Consider the following 17,977-nt stretch of genomic DNA (forward strand, 5'->3'; position numbering starts at 1 on the left):
GTGTGATGATCGTATTGTACCCACAAGCTGGAGTTATTGGTGTCGGAAGGTCAACAGCATAACTAAAGACTCTGGTCGGGTTCGAGCTTTGGACTCTGATGGGTCTTGATGGTTGGTAACTGGAGAGTTGTGTTGGGCTGGAGGTAAATCGCTAGAGCTGGGGCAGGAAGTGACACTAGGTAGAGAAGTAGTATCAAGCTTGTCCCTTCACGCATGTTGCTTTAGTACTTAGTCTTTGATGGGTTGATCGGGTGTGGGTTGATTGGTAACGGAGAAATAGGGAGTTCAAGGGAGATGTTTGGTGAAGCGAAGTATCGAGAGTTTCCATGAGAGCCGCCGTTGAGGGATTATAGGTCTTGTTAGCAAGGGGTCCTGTCGAACTAAAGAGCGAGACTTGCGACCTAGAAAGCAAGCCCACCGACAACCATCGACTAAGTCTATAGCTGTGTAACTGGGAACGAAGTAAAGACCACGGAACCAAGAGGACTATTAAGGGAATTATGGTTAACTACCTAGCCATGTACTATTCCCTGCTTCTGAGTTCCGCCGTCTTCACATCATCTCCCTTTGAGCTGCTGGAACCGTAGGAAGGTCGCAGACAAGCAACAACCAAGCAAGCAGACTGCCAGAAACCAGTGACCAAGCAACCCAGTAAGCTCGCAAGCGTACCTAGAGTGAAACTGAACGGAACAAAAATTGTTATCGATCGACGATAGCGATGCAGTACATGTACACGCAGGTGACCTGTCTTTCCTTCCGCTGCTTCCAAGTTCGGACTCTTTCACGCTTGGCTTACTGGATTGATGGTTAATGGCTGATGAGGCGGCAAGGCCGTAAAGGAGCAAATAGGGAGGATAGCCAAGAGAGAAAGGGTCGTTGGAGGGACTAGAGGACTTAGGGGGAGTCGATAGACCATCTCTTATAGATCATGGCACTCCTGCCTTTTCTCTTGGGGTGTCCTCATCTGCTGCTTGTCTCCTCGATGTTGAAACCCGACTCTCGACTCTCGACGACCTCGACGACCTCCATAACCTCCATACATAATCTCCATAACCTCCATAATCTTCATAACCTCCATAACCTCGGACTTCCTCAGCCTACTTCTGCTTTGACCGCCTCGAACTGATCGTGGACAGACAAAAGTAGCGTTGGACCATCTTTCTCAGTTAAATCCTGCATCCGTTGACCATCGGCCGTTGCTCGTGAACGGTTAACCATCGTTATGGACCGCTGGTTAATTATTGATCGTTCATCGTTGATCATCCGATGATACAAGTAAATCCCTCCATCGAGTCATTTCGAAATCGAACCTACCACCAGGCATCGCATAGATGAAGAGACATTGCGTCAGCCGCATCGTCAGAGATGGTGGTGGCGGTTCGAATCGAGATGAAGTGGCAATGTGGTTATTCCATCTTTGGCTTTATCTTTTTTGTTAATTTAATACGAAACGGGTGGGAAGGTAAGCGGACATGCACGAGGGAGGAGTGAAGAAAGGAAAGAGGAGGAGGAGATTAAAAGGCCAGTGCGCAGTAGACAAGCATTTCCTCAGAAAGGAGAACGCATGGAGGTATCACATGAAGTTTTGTAATATGACGGTATCAGATACCCTCGAATGGTGGTGGTGGTGGATATCGTGTTGTTGCTGAGACAGATTGACAGATTGATATGTGCCCAGGGCATATGTCGAGGGTCCGGTGGCGGCCAAGTGACTGTTGATCTTGGAGTGGTTATTGGAAAGTACCTAACCCAGATATATGTGGCGACGGTAGACATGAACGATGTGAAGAGAAGGAGTTCCAAAGGAGACACTTGGGTATGATCATGAACTGGTCGGCTGGAAGGACACACGTAGCTGCGGTAAGGAAGACGTTGGAGGGAGGATGAAACGGATGGAAAAGTGGACAAGAACGGCAATAAGAGTTTGAAGGCTGAGGGTGGCTTTTGTCGATGCTGTTTCATAGAGTCTGGGTGGTGATCACCCGATGTATGGGGGGAGGAGAAGACAAAGAGAGTAGCGAAGACGGAAGCGAGGACGAAGGCGGAGGTATGCTAGACCGAAGATATTGGGTATGATGAATGTGAGGGTGTTGATGTGTTGATGTGGTGTGTTGGTCTGCTGAGATGTTGATGGAAGGCGGTGTTAGGCATCGTGATGAAGTTTGAAGGAGGGATGTGCTTTGGAGAGGGGGAGAGAGAGAGGATGATGGGAAAAAAAGAGATGACCAACATTTGAGAGGGGAAGCTGGTTCTTATATCCCCTCGAGATCCCAGCTGAAGGCGAGAACTCGCCCCGGGATGCAAAGACCACATGGCCTGATTTTAAAACGCATGTACCAAGCGATCGGACATGGATGCAGATGTGGTGCAGTTCTCACGAACAAACCTGGCTTCTGCGCAAAGTAGCCAAGCAGCGAATATGCCTGATTGCCCGTGTACCTGCATACCATAACAGAAACAAAAGGGAAGTGACGAGCTTGGAACTCGTAAAAGTGTGGTGGAAGAGTTAGGAAGCTGGAGGGAGAAAATGCTGGATGATTCTATGAAGAGATCTGCTGAAAGTAATCCATTCGTCAAGTCGGGGAAATGATTGGGAGAAGACAATGCATCTCCGATGGCCGGCCGTCCCGTCCGATTCTTCTGATGGCTTCTTCCGTACCGCAAAGATTCGGGGCATTGATTTTTAGGTTTCCAGGAAATCAGGCATAATCTGTAAGGCTACCTACTGCCCAAATACGTGCATTCTATACACGCCGAAATGAATGGGGGAGACGTGTTGCTACCCCGAAGTACTGTAAATTCGATTTCTCTGATGCCCTACCTTTTCCCACCTATTCTTCCAAGGGCGCTGGAGGGTGGAGATCTTCAAGATCACCGTCTTGCATACAATTTTTGGTGGGCATGAATGTTACAGTATGCTTACAGATTATGCCTGATTTTCTGGAAACCCAAAAGCCAATGCCCCGAATCTTCGCGGTGGTTGACACTCGCGTGCAGAAAAAACCGAGAACCTCGAATACTGTTGACTGCGGGGTGACTGTCATTTTCAAGCAACACACGATTGAATTCGAGGGACCAGGAAATGGAAGGTCACAACATGCGATGCGATGCGATGTAAGGCTGCATGTGGCGAACAAAGCCACTACCAGTAAGGACCAGCTGAGGAGTTGAGAGAAATTGGGGAACGAAAGGACAAGAAAGGGAAGCATGAGACACACGATAGGCAGACAGCAAAACAAGCAAGACAAGAGGGGATTGCGACGTGAAGGTATAAATCAGATTAAGTATCTAAATTGTGGGTATTTAACGAGAGAGAGAGAGAGATCTAAAGGTGCGAGAGCACAAGGTATAAGCGATTGAACCCTGAAGAAAGAACAAGAAGAGAGAAAAAAATGCAGATGCTGCTGCCGACCACCCGAACCAAAGCCCAAACCAGAACGCCGTCGTAGTCCAAAAGACAGAAGTTGAAGGACAAAAAAAACCACCTCCCACCGTGTTCAAACTCCTTTTGATCATCAATAAACAAGATTGAAAGCCCGACTTGACTTGCTCAAGTCTTCCCCCACCGACAAAGGTGAAGAGCTCATCAACAATTCCATCATAAACCATACCCACCCGCCTTCCAATTCTTCAATCAAGCGACAATCTACTCCTCATAAAACCAATAAAAAGCCGTATACGGGACACTCTGCACCCCCGTCCCCGCAACAGCACACCCCTCGGCATTACCTCCCGCCGTCAAAACCCTATAAACCAAATTCACCCCCTTGCTCTCCCCCTTCTTGCTATCCGTCAACCTCAACCACGCCACTGCGCCTGTATCCAACACGCCCTTATCTGCATCCTTGGGCGCATTGACATTGCCGCCCTTGACCACGCTCGCTTTCAGTCCCGACGCATCCAGATCGAACATGGGCGTGCCAGTCGAATCAAAGAAATGGTGGCCCGCGTACTTGAAGGATGGGTAGTCGGCTAGTCCCTTGAGGTCATTGTGCGCAGGGAAGGGGGACGTGGTGTCGGCGGAGTAGGACGAGTTGGAGGGGCGGTTGAGAGGGACAGGGCGGTCCCAGAGGAGGAGGTGGGGGAGGGAGTTGAAGGCGTCTGGTGACAAGGCGGTCTTGGAGAGACCTGGGTAGACGGTGGTGGCGTCGTAGAGGACGGCGAGAGCGCCGGTTGCGGAGGGGGTGGCATCGGAGGCGCTGCAGGTGTAGTTTTGGATGCCGTGGCCGAGGGCGATTTTCTTGAGGCGGGCTGTGGGAGAGGGACCTTGGAGGTTGTCGCCTGGACAAGATGAGTTAGTGGTGGTTGGGAAATAAGGCAGATGGGGGAAGAAAACTAACCGCCAGTGCTGGGGAGAGTTGGGGTTAGGGATTTGCAGGGTCCCTTTGTGGGAGCAGCGTATGCTATTGTTGCGAAGGCAGCAAGCAGAAGGCTCTTTGTGGAGACCATTTTGTCTGATGTGTGTGTGTGAGAGAACTGGAGGAAATCGTGAAGTTGATTGTCGAGTGTTGAAAACTTCTGATAGCGGAGGAAGCGAGTATTAGAGCTGCTGGAAGGCCTGACCAAAGGGATAAGGATCGAGCGGCGTAGAAAAGACAAGACTAAGACCGATGATCACGACTCCAAAAAAGTAGAGACGAAAAAAATGGCAGGCTTCCAAAGTATAAATGGTAACAAGCGAGGCAGAGATTAGACTAGACTGAGTGTGCATGGGTGGTGTGGGCCGGGGCCGGATCTTTGGCCATGGACCGGGGATAATGGCATGGACACGGGTCAGAACGTGGCTGTCAAAACTAGTCTAAGCACGGCCGTTGTCCGCTGACCTGGACAAGGGCGCGGCCCAGGGTCAGGGACCGGGGCAAGATTGAGCAAACATGGAGGTATCTAAGCAAGCAATCTGTAGAACCGGTTGAATGGGTCTGAAGGGGCTCTGACAGTGCTGTTTTGACTTTCTGCAGGAGGAGAACAACCGTGTAGGAGAACACAAAGTCCACTGCACTGGCAAGAGATATCGTGATGGTGATCCGCAGAAGATAGAGGAGAGTTGACGAGGCCCATGCTCATATCTCATGTCCCATGTAGTAGTATTGATACTATGCTAGGTAGCACGAGGGGAGATGGATGAGACAAGACAGAAGAGAAAGGCAATCTTGGGAGACGCTCGCCGCCTTCGTTTGTGAGTTAAGATGAAGGATCACAAAGGTATCCCTTCGCAAAGTGTACGTACCTACTCAACAACAACCTCGAGGACGGGCTTCTTTTTTTTCGCCGAGAGAATGGCGTCTAAAATCCGCAAGGGTGCACGCATCCTACGCTAACCACTACCCTGGCAACCCCCCCCCCCCCCCCCCCCCCAAGACTTTACACGCCGTCGAGGTACCTTGTATCATGCATCCAAGATTGAGGCTTCAATATTGCAACCTATAATTCCCACGGCTGGCATGGGACCAGGGATTTGCACAAAGCAGCACAAGGCGTCTCTCCGGCAAGTATCCGCCGTGGTACGAATACGGGTGCAATGGTTCATTGTTGATATTCGACGCGATGGTGCCGGTGGCCGTTCCTCAGTCCGCTGCTGTGTTTGTTTCGCAGTTTCGGTGGAGGTAGAATGCCTTGGCTGTGTGTCCAAGGGCCAGTGGGAGATGATAGCGCTTGGCCGTGACAATGGGCCTCATGAGGTGGTGTATGTAAATGAGGGACTGTTGGCGGGCAAAATGTCAACCTCGGAGGAAACAACGGCAACTTTGCCGCTTATCTTTGGGCTGCCCGTTGACCAGGTGGAACATGCTCAGAGTGAATCCCGAGACTGGGACGTGAATGCTCTGATGAGACCTGCGGGCGCCGAAGCAAGAACCCGAGACATGTCTTTGACGACGACGGCTGGACGGCAGGACGGGTCGCTGAATGGAAGATTGACACGGTGAGGCAGCAATCGTTGAGCTGGCAGAGATTTCTTGGGCCAAAAAAAGCAAGCGGATATCGGAATGGTGAAGAAAGAAAGAAAGTCACACTCGCTTTGACATTTGGTGGAAGGAGGACATGAGGTCGTTGCTGTGTTGTCCACTTTCGTTGTTCCCCAACTCCACTGAGCAGATGCGCGGCTAACTCACTGAGCTTGGCAGGTTTTCCTCTCTTCTGATTGGTTATTCCGTAAAGGGAAGGTTGGGATTAACCCAATCTGTACCCGCACAAAGCACTCGATTTAGCCCAGGTGTCCACCCTTGACGGCGCATCTTTGTTTCCTCTCGATTTGGGTATTTTTGGCACGGAAGAGAACGGCAACATGCTTCATAATTCCAGCGACGGCCCGATGTCGTGCTTATTTGTACGCAACCTTGGCTCGCTTGGCTGTCGGCCTCTATCGGTCGGTTGCTTGTGACTCCGTCTGCGGGCGCAGTTGTCATCCTCTAGTGTTGTCCTCACCACTACAACAACTTTTATCGCGACAATCCCAAGATTATCATGGAGATGGCAACACATTGTACCGCAATACACGAAATCTCGCAAAGGTGATGGCGAGAAAAGAATGAAACTGACCCAAGCTGTTAGGGCTGTTTCGTTTCCTCGCTTCTGCACGTTCCTCACGCCCCTGCGTTCAGTGCACGTTGCCGGCTGTCACTTCCGCCAAGGGTTCCATTTGCGTGGCTGTCGAGGTCGAGAACGTTGTGTTTTCCCTTCTCCCTTGTCAATTGTTGCTTGCGTTCGGTCATCTCCTGTCCTCTCCCTGTCAGGCATCTCTCACAGTGAGAATTCTCCCTCGACAAGGGATGCAAATCGCTTTCCACGCTGTCGGAATCCAACCCGGGGACATGTTTGCGTAATCCATTCCCCCGACTTCATCACAAACGTCCAGGAGTACGACATGCACTTTTGCCCAGACATCACAGCTTCAACCGATCTTTGCGAAGTGACGGAATGTTACCTCTTGGCTTTGAGTCTTTGAGATCCCCAACCAGATCGCGTTTCAGCACCTCGAGGGAGCACCACCACCCAAACCCCGCATTTCGGGCTGCCAAGACATGATGATAGCAAGAACGATGACTGGACATCGCCGAAGAGAGTTGTTGACACTTGACAGGTAGAATGGCGTTTGCTGACAATGCTCGGCTATTTTCGACAAACCGTGACTACAGCAAAGCGCAGCTCGACGGCGCAGCGAATCTTTACCCAAGAGGCTCGAAAAAGGCCCCCACCGTCCAATACCCAACCCAAAAATCCTGTCTGACGTACCGACAGTGTGTTTTGTGGCGCAGCAGACATTACCATGACAGGTCAAATTCTCATCAATTCACCCAATGTCGTCTGTGGCTCCAAAGACAACACACTGGATCAGTTGGTGATCTTCAAGGAGTTCGGTGTCTGATCATTGGTATCATCCAGTGCGCCGGGTCGGATCCCCCTCCCTTCACCTGACCCATGTCCAGCCTGCGAGTAACAGCTTCCCGCGTTACCATATCGCGAGAAATAGACTAACCCGTCCGAGGTTCTCTCGGTGCGACATCCCCCGCGAGTTGAAACCATCGTCAATTATCAATGGACATCTTTGTAGAAACTATCTCTACTGAAGAGTTTCAAGCTTCGTGCCGATAGTCACCTTTGCTTTCGGTTATAGGAAAAAAAAGTAAAGATGTCAGAGCCATGAAACTGGCAACATTCGCCTAAAGTCAGAACCAAGAAAAGAACGTCCTAGATCATTTCATCGCAAAGCCACCCGGGGACTCTTACTACCCATCCATCGCACGAGACCCTTTGGGGTTGTCGGCGTTCGAAATAACCAAATATCACAGTAAGCTGAGAAAGAAACATCGCCAGAAGTCCTCATCTCCTTCTACGCCTCAAGTCTGCATTCACCCCTACCCACCCTTCATGGGAGCGCGAGACCCTGGAAACACCGAGGAAGGCGCACGGACGGTTTATCAAGAACCAGCCTGCAATGTCCTCGGTCGGAGAGCATGCCGAGCCAAGTTTTATCAGATGCATCTCTCGAAAATCAGGGCATTTTTTTTTTTTTTTCCGAGTAAATCTCATTGAAGGTGTCCCTCATGATACCGACGACATGTTGCTATTTTCTCGTTCAAAAGGAAGCCCTGCGCCGCCTTCCATTTTGCCAACCGGGGGACTGATCCTTCCAAGCATCAATCATTATCGCATTTTCGTCCAGAATGAATTCGTAAAATAAAAGTCGAAGAGAAGCCAACCCACAAAGTTGCCTCATCACTATTCAACCTTGTATGATCCCAAAAGCAATACATAGCCCGGTGGTCAAACCGGCCTACTAACTCAACCGGCCATGACAGACACATCATATCAAGTCGATGCCAAGAATGGCCGCGGCCACGGTGCCGACCAACCGACCGGTACTCCTCCTTCCCTCCTCGTAACCACCACCGCAAGACCGTCCGAGAAGCAGGCGGTGCAATATTGGTAACATGCTGTCAGCATTCCGGTGGAAGCCATCAAGTAAGAAATTTCATGCATATGATGAAGAACAAGAAAGGCCAAGATGCCAATATTCCCACCAAGACCGGACTCAACTCCGCTTCCATGCTCCGCACCGCGTCTCTTAGGTTGTTGTGTGCGTGTGCGAGTGAGTGAGTGTGATGCCGAAAAAGCGCCATGCAGCACACAAAGCCCCGCTAAAGGCGTATGATCAACCAATGGGATTGAAGGTCGTATGCATTGTTGGCGCTTACAAGCGCGTTAGTGGGGAGGTTAATGCGCATAGGTGTTAGTGCAGGGCAGATTGTGGAGCAAGAGGCGGGATGAAGATGAAATGGAATGCGACCCGACGCAGCGACGGACGGGACGGAGGAAGAAAGAAAGGATGTCGCTTTCGGGGTTTGTTGCCGATGTATAATTCATTCCCTCTGTTGATCAGGTTTCGAAAAGAGCCTTGCGATACTATCATTTCTCCCCCCTGCTTTCATGCTTTGCGAAATGGGATACCAGGCATCGTCGCAGGCACGTCCGATGGAGGAATAAAGTGATTCGATTCCGTGGACACCGACGTCGTCGCTTGCGTCGCTTGTACACCGACCGCATTGCATCACATCCGGCCGAAATCACGACTGCCATCGATGCAAACCACCATCAATGAATGCATCGTTACCAAGGTCAAGGCAACCACACACCATTGCATTCGCATTATCATCCATGCCCATTCACGCTTTCTTTGCTCAGTTTCGCTTGCGAACAATGGAATACAGTACCACCTGCGTTAATGGTCCACAACTGGAATTCCATGCACCTCTGCGGCGTCGAAAAAGTCAAGGAACGAAGGATGGGATTAACCGGCTGCCGCGAGAACTGAACTTGGTGAACTATTGATCTGTTCTTTCTCCAGTCCCTTTCTCGACCTTGTCTTTTTTTTGTGCTTCTCATCTTAAAAAGGTTCTCTTGCAACTAACTGAAATTGCAACAATATCTTGGGAACCTCCTCCTTTAGGAGTTGCGGGGGTGTACCGAGTAGCAGCGTCGCTTGATGGTTTCTCTTTCTGGTTTCCCCCATCAATTTCTTCGGAAGTCAAGATGGTTGGTTACACAAAGAGAGAAGGAGAAAGAGAGACCGTGCCGTTGCGGTGCCGGTGATGGCTGATGGCGCTGACAAACCGCAGTGTCGCATTCACATCATGGGAAAGACTGTATGCATGCGTGTTTGTCTCGATGGAGAAGCAAGAAGATGCCATCAACACCCTTCTCACATCTGTTTCTTTGTTATGTCGGAATGGAGGATTTTGTTATTGACTTGTCATTCCATCGATACCACACAAAGTCCGACTCATATGCGGTGGCAGGGGTAAGTAGGTGCGCTTGATACCTAATCTCCCAACACGGTGTTGGAAGCAACTATTCTACCCCGCTCGTTACACACCATCATCGGCGGCACCGCTTCTGGATGTTTTCCAAAGTGGAAGCCTCGGGCTGACATGGATGCCTGGGTAAAGCCTACACTAGAAACGCCCGAAGAAGCTTTGGAGGCGCACCGCGCTTGTGTCGCTTGTTGGACAAACAGGATCGCTGCATGATCAGTTGGAGCAACAAGGCCTGACAAACCGGCGTGGATGGCGGACATTTGTCGGTAGGGGGAGGTTTTTGTGAAAGTTGACAAGCGCAAATGGATGTGATCCTGGTATGAACATTAGGACGGGTGAGCCATACTCATGCCTGTCGATGATGGCTTCATGTACCGGTTGTAACTGATACTCGGGGTACAATTCTTTCTTTCGAAGGCGACGGAACGACGTGCTCATGATCCTGAATGCGGTCTTGTCACTTCCGGTTGAAGAGCGAAGCAATTGCATATGCGACCAGGGAGTCATGATCCGTCCATCCTGTCCTTCCCATGGTTCATGTGTGTGGTTGATATTGGAAGTGAGTGGCCCATCATCTTCCCTCCCAAAGCCCGATGTCCTCCCTTGCCCGAGTTTTCGGTTCCGCTCATCTTTGTGTTGTGCGAGTGAAGCAAGTGACTCAGACGATGAAAGGGAAAGACGCAAACATCTATCAGGAAATTGTCAACCCGTCTTGACACTGCTACGGTCATGGAACCTTTTTCAGGGTTTTGAACGGCAAGTGAGATTTGAGGATGTCCGGTTCGTTGTAGCCTGTTTTCTGGGAAAGCGGCCAATCTGCCTTGGCGACAGCATGGCGGCTGTGTTTCTTCCTTCAATGGCTGCGGCCAACATCCGGCCAGCCAGGTGGAAAGAGCAGACCGGGCCGGCTCAATGGCCATGGCGGATCTCTCCCCTGTTCAAGTGGACTGGCGTTTGCGGTGGTCAGTTCTGTCACTGCCGTTTGGTCGAAACTTGACGGGCTATTTCCTGATTTTCTAATGGAACTACATTCCTTTCGTTGATGTTCTTGCCGGGACACGTTAAAAGGAAAACTAAGTGGCCAGTTGGACTGGGCTTCACGGAACACTTGCAAGTGCAACCATGGCGAGCCAGGTCGTCTCCGAGTAAGAAGAACGGGTCAAATCAGGCGTCGAGGTGCGATGAGCCAACTCATCGCTAGAAACTGGTCACTGCTTGGTTGGATTTGACGCTAAAGCCAACGAGGAAACATCAAGGCAGAACCCGCCTAGACTTATGACGGAACAGTGGAAAACCAACAGTGGCCAAATGGAGAGCTTCGAACCGCTCTTTCCTCTTGCAGGTGCAAGTTCTCGGGAGGTCTTTCCTCTGCCTGCACATCTAGCGTGTCAGGTCAGACAAACACATGGTCGGAAAGAACGATGAAAATCTGAGGCTCAACAATGGGCAACTGAAAGTTTCTTTGCCGAGCGAAGAGCTCAGTGCCTGTGTCTCGTTCCTTCCATTATATTCCAGAAAGCCTATCACAACATGATAACAGGACCCTCCGTCAAGATCTGGCAGGTGCTTCCAAAATACCGCCATGAGCCCGCTCCGTCATTGACTCAGTGAAATGAAGCAGTCGCAGTCGCTCACCAGTTGGGAGGAGCAACCACGCCTGCCGCTCCGATCTCTTGTCCAGTTAGCAACAGCGAAACTTCCACCTTGGTTATCGTGCTCCATTTGGATGAACCCTGATGTCCGAAGGGACTGAGAAAGCCCTTTCGATGAGCTCTCCTGGTCCAGGACCGGACGCCAGAAATGCTTTACACCTTTTCCAAGCGAAACCCCACCATCGGATAGAAAAAGGCGCAACTGAACGACACCTCGTAGATAACCTAACATCGGGATGGGCTTGTTCTTCCCATACCAAGATTCACCTGGTTGTGGTGATTGTCAGTGACGGAAAGTGAGTCCTATCACACCAGGCTTGCGTAGGCCATTCTTGCTTCGTTGGATGACATTCTCGGGCTGCTGTCCGTAATCGGTCGACCAACATCATGACCGCAACTGCCATATACAAAACATGATCTGACACGCCACTGTCTTCGCATTCACAACATAGAAGTCACAACACAACTGAACCGTGCGAGCGCTGAAGAGAACAACAAACAAATGCACAGGTAGGAGACGAGAGCTGAGAGTATCCTTGGGGTTCAAATAGAGGTCTGTTCCTCAGACACTTGATCCATGTTTTTCTGCTCCTCCATCAGCATCATCAGTACTCTTCATTTTTGCTTCTCTTGTCCGCCCAACACTCTCTTGCTGCCAACCCAACCAGTCATTCATTGCCTCATTCTTTGGACATCATCTCTACTTGTTCCAAGTCACCATGCATCCCACCACAGTCGTTTCACTCTTGGCTTTGGTCCTGGCCGACAAAGCATGGTCTCACAGACACGCCCCAGGTGAGCCCCAAGCAAGCACGTCTCTTTTTACTCGAAGGCATTCTGACAAGCCACATGCTTTCCAGCTCCTGAAACCACGGGCAAGTCCGAAGCTATTCCTGTGACGGCTTCAGGTCCATGGGGTAAGTACCAACGTTCCCACTTGCATAACTCAATCTAACATTGCCGACATAGATGACCTTGGCCCTGTGACGTTCCGCACTGAGAGGCCTGAGACAGCCATGCTTGAGATTGATACTCTTGAAGCTTCGACAACTACGCTGACTGGGATGGAGTCAACGACAATGACAATGACCACCACCGCGGCGGTTCAAGTCGAGTCTGTCATTATTTACGATTCGACTCCAACAACCACAATGACCTTGACCTCTTCTGACGAGCCTCCTTCTGCAACCTCTACCGATACACCCATTTCGACGTCCAGCACGACCATCACAACGTCTGACGTCTCGTCCACCACGACCACCACGTCAGCGCCAACTGGCGACGTACTGACGACAGTCGAGAACCTCACGCCTGGCCCGAACACGGTTCAGTTCCCCATGTCGTCAGCGGCCCCAGTCGTCATCATCAATGTTCCTTCAGACTCGTACTCGTCAGGCTACACGACTGAGACTATTTGGTCCTCCGTTTGGGAGCCCAGAAACATAGCCGTCAATACCGTTACCAGGCCCGCTGCTTTTTACGTCCCTGCCTCCAGCTCCAGGCAAACACCAGCTCCCACTGACAAGAGCAGCGGTGCTTCGACGGCGCGATCCGGGGCTGGTGTCATTGTCATGACAGGTGTTGGTGCGTTGGCCGCATGCTTCATGATGCTTTGAGTGTGGGGATGTGGTTGGCAGCAGCAGAGTGGATGATAAGGATCTGGATGACAGGTTTCTGTCTACTCGGTGGACGCGAGAGAACCAGCTGCACTCTTTGCGTTTGTGCGTGAATGATTGTGCACACAGCATCAACTTCCTAATGTCCGGGGGTACAAACATATCTTGAGGCGACCCGGAGCCGATCCTAAAAGTTCTAGTAGTAGTAGTAATTCAACATGATTCGCTCCCAATGCTATCTTTTTCCGTCTATACGTGCCATGTATTGCCCCGTGTCTATGATATCTAGAATAATGTTTTCTCCGTGATGATTTGTCTCTTTTCTTTGTGCTTTTTTTTTTTTTTTTAAGTTTAACCCAGATGGAACTTGCCAATGGCACCATCGTCGCCACCGTCGAACAGGGAGTTGACGCCATCCAAGGCAGCAAAGTGGTGAGCATACTCCATGCCCTTTCTGCGCTCGTACTCGACGCGCTTCCAGTCCCACTCGCTGTTCTCGTTGATCTCGCCAAGATCCTCGGAGGTGCCGGTACCGGTCTCGCCGCCACGCCATCCCTCACCAGGACGCTCAGGAAGCAAGCCGTTGGCCTCGATGACAATGGAAGGGTGGACAGTGAAGCGGCCGAGCTTGAAGACGTACTTGCTGATGGCGGTGGCGTAGACGTACTTTGAGAAATCCTTCTCCTCAACCTCCTTTCCATCCTCAGTCCTGACCAGCTTGGGGCGCGTAGGACCGAACTTCCTGCCATCCCAGCTAGTAGGCCTGACCTTGCCCTTGACGACGTAATGGGTGACGATGTACAGCCACTTGCGATCCCAAGACAGAATGCGACTCCACATCTCGTATCCCTTGAGAGGCGGGATCTCCCGTCTGAAAGAACAAAAGACGGCGCCGAGTCCAATACCAAAACCACCTTTGACGACATTTCCCTGGGGATCCAAGACAAGTTTATTCTTGGCGTTGTCGCCGACGACGGACATGGCGGGACCGAGCAAGTGGGTGACGAGGTGGGAGCGGGAGACGTCCAGGTCGGCAAAGTAAGTCGAGTTGGACTTGTGGAGGTTGTAGTCGGTTTCCAGGGGGGAGGTGTAGGAAGAGGTTATGGAGGGGTGGAAGAGGGAGCGGGGGGTGAGTGGGGTGGGGGGACGGCGGAGGAGGTGGAGGATGAAGGCGTGGAAGACGCGGATCTAATCATGGATTGGCAAGGGTTAGTATGTATATAGAAAGGAAGGGAAAGGAAGAAGAAAAAAAGAGGATAAAGGAAAGAAGAGGGATATGGAAGCAGGAAGCAGAAGAAGGACAGGAACAGAAAAAAGACGAGACGAGACGACGGGAGAGATAGTGGTAATCGGATGAGACAGGGCGGGATCACAGCAGCACAGCACAACAATGCGCTGCCTGCATACCTAGCATCCATCCCAACGCCACCTTTTAGCCGCTCTGCACGTCTGCTTCTCAGCCGTCACCAGCTAGTCCACCCTGCAATTTTCCCGCCCGTTACCCTTACCCGTTCGCCCACTCCAGACTCAAGATCACAACCCCAACATTACCAATCCCAAGAGACCAGAGACCAGAGACCAAGGAAGCCACGGAAACTAAAGAAAGAACCAAAGAACCGGGGTAAACTCACATGCCACATAAAAGGGAAATTCTTCCAGCTCAAACCCATATACACCACCAGCAGAATACGACTGACGCTGCCCGGGCCGGTAAAGAAGTCGGTGGCCCAAGTGGCCCAATCGACGTACATGAGGCGGTGGACGGCATAGAGGAGGCCGGCGGTCGAGAGGGGGAGGATGACGGGGTAGAAGAGGGAGAGGGTTCCGACTGCCATTTTTGTTGTCGTTTTTTTCGGGGTGTTCACACGGAGGGGATTGGTGGGCTTCGATGGTGTTCAGTCGAGGCCGGAGGGAGTGTCGACGGCGGCGGCGGTAGTGATCGGAGAAGAGGTCGGCGGAGGAGGAGGAGATCGACGACGATACGCGAGAGGACCGGAACGACGGGAGGAAGAAGAAGAAGAAGAAGAAGGACGGACAAGGAAAAGCCGTCGCAAACTACCAAAGACAAGGACAGCAACAACGACGATCCAAAGAGCGGAGGATCGAAGGAAGCAAAAGAGAGCGGAACTGGCGCACTTTGCTGCGATGGCGGGGGACATCATTTTTTTTTTTTTTTATTCTGTTCTTTTTTCTACTATACGACTTACCGCGGTACACTACAGTACACTATCTAGCGTGATCGCGGGATTGGGCATCTGGGTTATCTCCGATCTGGATGGAAGGGGGCGGCGGGGCAAGTTCGGTGGGTCCGGGTCACTTTTAGGTTTTGGTCAGGCAGTTCAGGTTTCGGTACGATCTCTGTAAGTTTATTTTCGACTTTTTTGTTGAGACGATCAGATCAGTTCAAGCTTATGGAATCTTGTTCCATGTTGACGGCACTCGTTAAAAGTTTGATAAATGGTGACGAGGGTTGATTCGATTCGCGAATGGTTCGGTAGCGTACATAGCTACGATTGGTGACCGGAGTTTGCTGCGCGGCGGACGCTTGCTTGCTGCGTTGGGAATTTTCTTATTTTGTTTCGATTTCCAAATTAGAAAAAAAGTCAAAGATGCCGAGGTAACTTTTTTTATGTTGGAGACTTGGTGGTGTTGGAGGGAAAGACAGGGGATGCTGGGTGAGCTGCATGGTTCCTTCAGGGGCTAGATTATCTTATCGCTGCCGAGGGCTGCCGAAGCCCGAACGTACACTAGATTGCCGGCGGCATCGAAGGGCTTCCAGGTTGTGTTAACGTCAGTGCCCTGAAAACTCGCCAATTCGCCATTTCCATCCATTGGCCCCCTTTCGCCGTTTACACAAGACAACATACCGAGGAACAAGATCGACTCCTTGAACACTGAATATCTATCCGAACTACCCGGATGATGAGCGCCTTCGATGATTATTCGAGAACTTACTACTCTTCAAGTCCAACGATCAGTGGATCATGGAAATGATAACTGGACGACCAAGCGGGTACCTGACTCAAGCGAGGATATCGCTGTCGGCGGTGGATGATAGAGCCGAAGCCAAGCGACAGGGTTTGCGTCAAAAAGAGCAGCGTCGGGAGATCATCTAGGCCGAGCCGCCGTGTTGGAGAAAATACTGCGACGTTGAAGAAATTCCTGGACGGCATTTTGACAAGTGCGTCTTTTGTCTTTTATAATCGGATTCTGTCACCTACTTAGAGGTAGCATTGAGACCGTTTTTGTTAGGCGATACGACGTCATTACTCTGTTCACGGTAAGAAACCCTCCTGATAGTGCTGCTCACTAAAACGGCCTGAGACAAGAGCCTCAATTAACAGCGCTAACCCACTGCCACTCTGCAGATGTCTTCAGCAATGACCGCCGCGCTCAGACAGACCGTCAACATCGGACGGATGCAAGGAACCGCCATCAGACGGTGCATGACCAGCGTCAGGAACAACACCATCCCCAAGTCCCCGAGGTATGTTTTGAGTGAGCATTGCGACGCAAAGATAAACATGTTGTTCCGCCGCCATGGAACCAAGTCCGTCCAGTGGATATCACCAACCATCCAATCTCAAAGGAACCTCGGCACGACCCACCCACCGCAATGACAACATTGATAACGGAGAGTCGGAGACCGTCGACGACAACAACAACTCTTTTACACTCAGTCATGACATTCAAACCTCTACGCAAACGACTGAATCGCAAACACCATAGCTGACTGGAAACCCAATTCTCTCGCTTTCTAGCTTCATCCCAGCCACAAACACGAACTGGACCCGCGCCCAACACACTACTGCTGCCGCTGCCGCTGCCGCCGTCCACACCACCACCACGATGAGACCTCACCCCGAGTCGTCGCCCTCCTCCTGCTTCTCAACCACCCCCAAAACAGCACAAATGGAAATCGACCACTTCCGCTCCATCCCCTGGGTCGCCAAGCACCTCTCGAAACCCCACCTCGTCATCACCCAAGCCGACAGCCGCAAGCCCAAGCCCGGCCACTGCGACGTCTTGTTTTCCCAGACGCTCAACAGCCCCGAGACCATATCCGCCTACATCACCACCGTCGACGGGTCCGAAGAGGGACTCATCACCGAAACTTTGGCTTTCCTGACTCTTGGCAACAAACTCAACGGCTGGCCTGGCGTCTGCCACGGCGGCATGGTCATGGCCATGATGGACGACCTGACGGGCCAGCTGTTCACCCAGAACAAGAAGCTCAAGAGGATGCAGAACCTCCCGCTTATGACGGCGTACCTGAATACTACCTTTGTGAAGCCGGTGAGGACGCCGTGCACGATTATGGTGCGGTGCAGGATTACCAAGGTGGAGGGACGCAAGTATTGGAGCGAGGCGGCGATTATAGTGGAGGATGAGGTGACGGGGGAGGAGGTCGAGCTGGCGAGGTGTGATAGTTTGTTTGTCATGTTGAAGAGTAATCTTTAGAAGGAAGGAAGGAAGGAAGAGTGATATACCCATAGACGGGGATAGAAGGATGGATAGACATGGTTTGGGATAGAACGGATTAGGATTAGAATTTTAGAAAGGGGGGCCTTGCTTGGATACGGTACCCCTGGTAGACCATAGATGGAGTTCAAAGGTATGTTCATCTTCGCATCCATTAGGGTCTCTTCCTCGTTTGCTAATACGCTTGACAGGGCATATTATAGAGATACAGATAGACTTGTTGCGAACATTCTTTGTCAATACCATTCACTAATCGACTTATTGGATCATCGCATTTCGTGAGGGACGATCGCGATATCATATTCACACACAGAGAACGACCGTCTCAATACCACTCACCTACCAGGCAGTCAATTCCATGCCAGTTACATATCCGACAGTTTGTCAAGCCAGTTTCACATTTCAATTCCCAATT

At 51.1% G+C, this 17,977-nt stretch overlaps 6 protein-coding genes across 6 annotated transcripts; 2 read left to right on the plus strand and 4 right to left on the minus strand.

Moving 5' to 3' along the window:
* Positions 1–3,503: 3,503 nt before the first annotated feature.
* B0T23DRAFT_40466 (uncharacterized protein) lies at positions 3,504–4,647 on the minus strand. Its single transcript, XM_062838923.1, has 2 exons — positions 4,341–4,647; positions 3,504–4,281 (listed from the first exon to the last, which is right to left on the minus strand). Exons 1-2 carry the CDS (start codon positions 4,447–4,449, stop codon positions 3,647–3,649), a joined length of 744 nt encoding a protein of 247 aa, XP_062697946.1. The 5' UTR covers positions 4,450–4,647; the 3' UTR covers positions 3,504–3,646.
* A 5,055-nt stretch (positions 4,648–9,702) lies between these two features.
* B0T23DRAFT_435801 (uncharacterized protein) lies at positions 9,703–10,732 on the minus strand (the record flags this gene model as incomplete). Its single annotated transcript, XM_062840543.1, has 3 exons — positions 9,703–10,126; positions 10,188–10,441; positions 10,471–10,732. 3 exons carry the CDS (start codon positions 10,730–10,732, stop codon positions 9,818–9,820), a joined length of 825 nt encoding a protein of 274 aa, XP_062697947.1. The 3' UTR covers positions 9,703–9,817.
* Positions 10,733–12,040: 1,308 nt separating this feature from the next.
* Positions 12,041–13,420, plus strand: B0T23DRAFT_331329 (uncharacterized protein). The gene is made up of 3 exons (XM_062835725.1): positions 12,041–12,259; positions 12,325–12,381; positions 12,434–13,420. Exons 1-3 carry the CDS (start codon positions 12,184–12,186, stop codon positions 13,078–13,080), a joined length of 780 nt encoding a protein of 259 aa, XP_062697948.1. The 5' UTR covers positions 12,041–12,183; the 3' UTR covers positions 13,081–13,420.
* B0T23DRAFT_372005 (uncharacterized protein) lies at positions 13,412–15,223 on the minus strand. Its single transcript, XM_062836695.1, has 2 exons — positions 14,712–15,223; positions 13,412–14,268 (listed from the first exon to the last, which is right to left on the minus strand). Exons 1-2 carry the CDS (start codon positions 14,913–14,915, stop codon positions 13,432–13,434), a joined length of 1,041 nt encoding a protein of 346 aa, XP_062697949.1. The 5' UTR covers positions 14,916–15,223; the 3' UTR covers positions 13,412–13,431.
* Positions 15,224–15,879: 656 nt separating this feature from the next.
* Positions 15,880–16,567, minus strand: B0T23DRAFT_372007 (uncharacterized protein). The gene is made up of 3 exons (XM_062836696.1): positions 16,449–16,567; positions 16,333–16,360; positions 15,880–16,261 (listed from the first exon to the last, which is right to left on the minus strand). Exon 3 carries the CDS (start codon positions 16,251–16,253, stop codon positions 16,035–16,037), a length of 219 nt encoding a protein of 72 aa, XP_062697950.1. The 5' UTR covers positions 16,254–16,261; positions 16,333–16,360; positions 16,449–16,567; the 3' UTR covers positions 15,880–16,034.
* Positions 16,073–17,834, plus strand: B0T23DRAFT_40506 (HotDog domain-containing protein). The gene is made up of 4 exons (XM_062838959.1): positions 16,073–16,360; positions 16,449–16,567; positions 16,842–17,695; positions 17,754–17,834. Exons 2-3 carry the CDS (start codon positions 16,449–16,451, stop codon positions 17,539–17,541), a joined length of 819 nt encoding a protein of 272 aa, XP_062697951.1. The 5' UTR covers positions 16,073–16,360; the 3' UTR covers positions 17,542–17,695; positions 17,754–17,834.
* Positions 17,835–17,977: the final 143 nt, after the last annotated feature.

This window comes from Neurospora hispaniola (genome assembly GCF_033458365.1).
Source record: "Neurospora hispaniola strain FGSC 10403 chromosome Unknown B0T23scaffold_1, whole genome shotgun sequence".
Taxonomy (NCBI): domain Eukaryota; kingdom Fungi; phylum Ascomycota; class Sordariomycetes; order Sordariales; family Sordariaceae; genus Neurospora; species Neurospora hispaniola.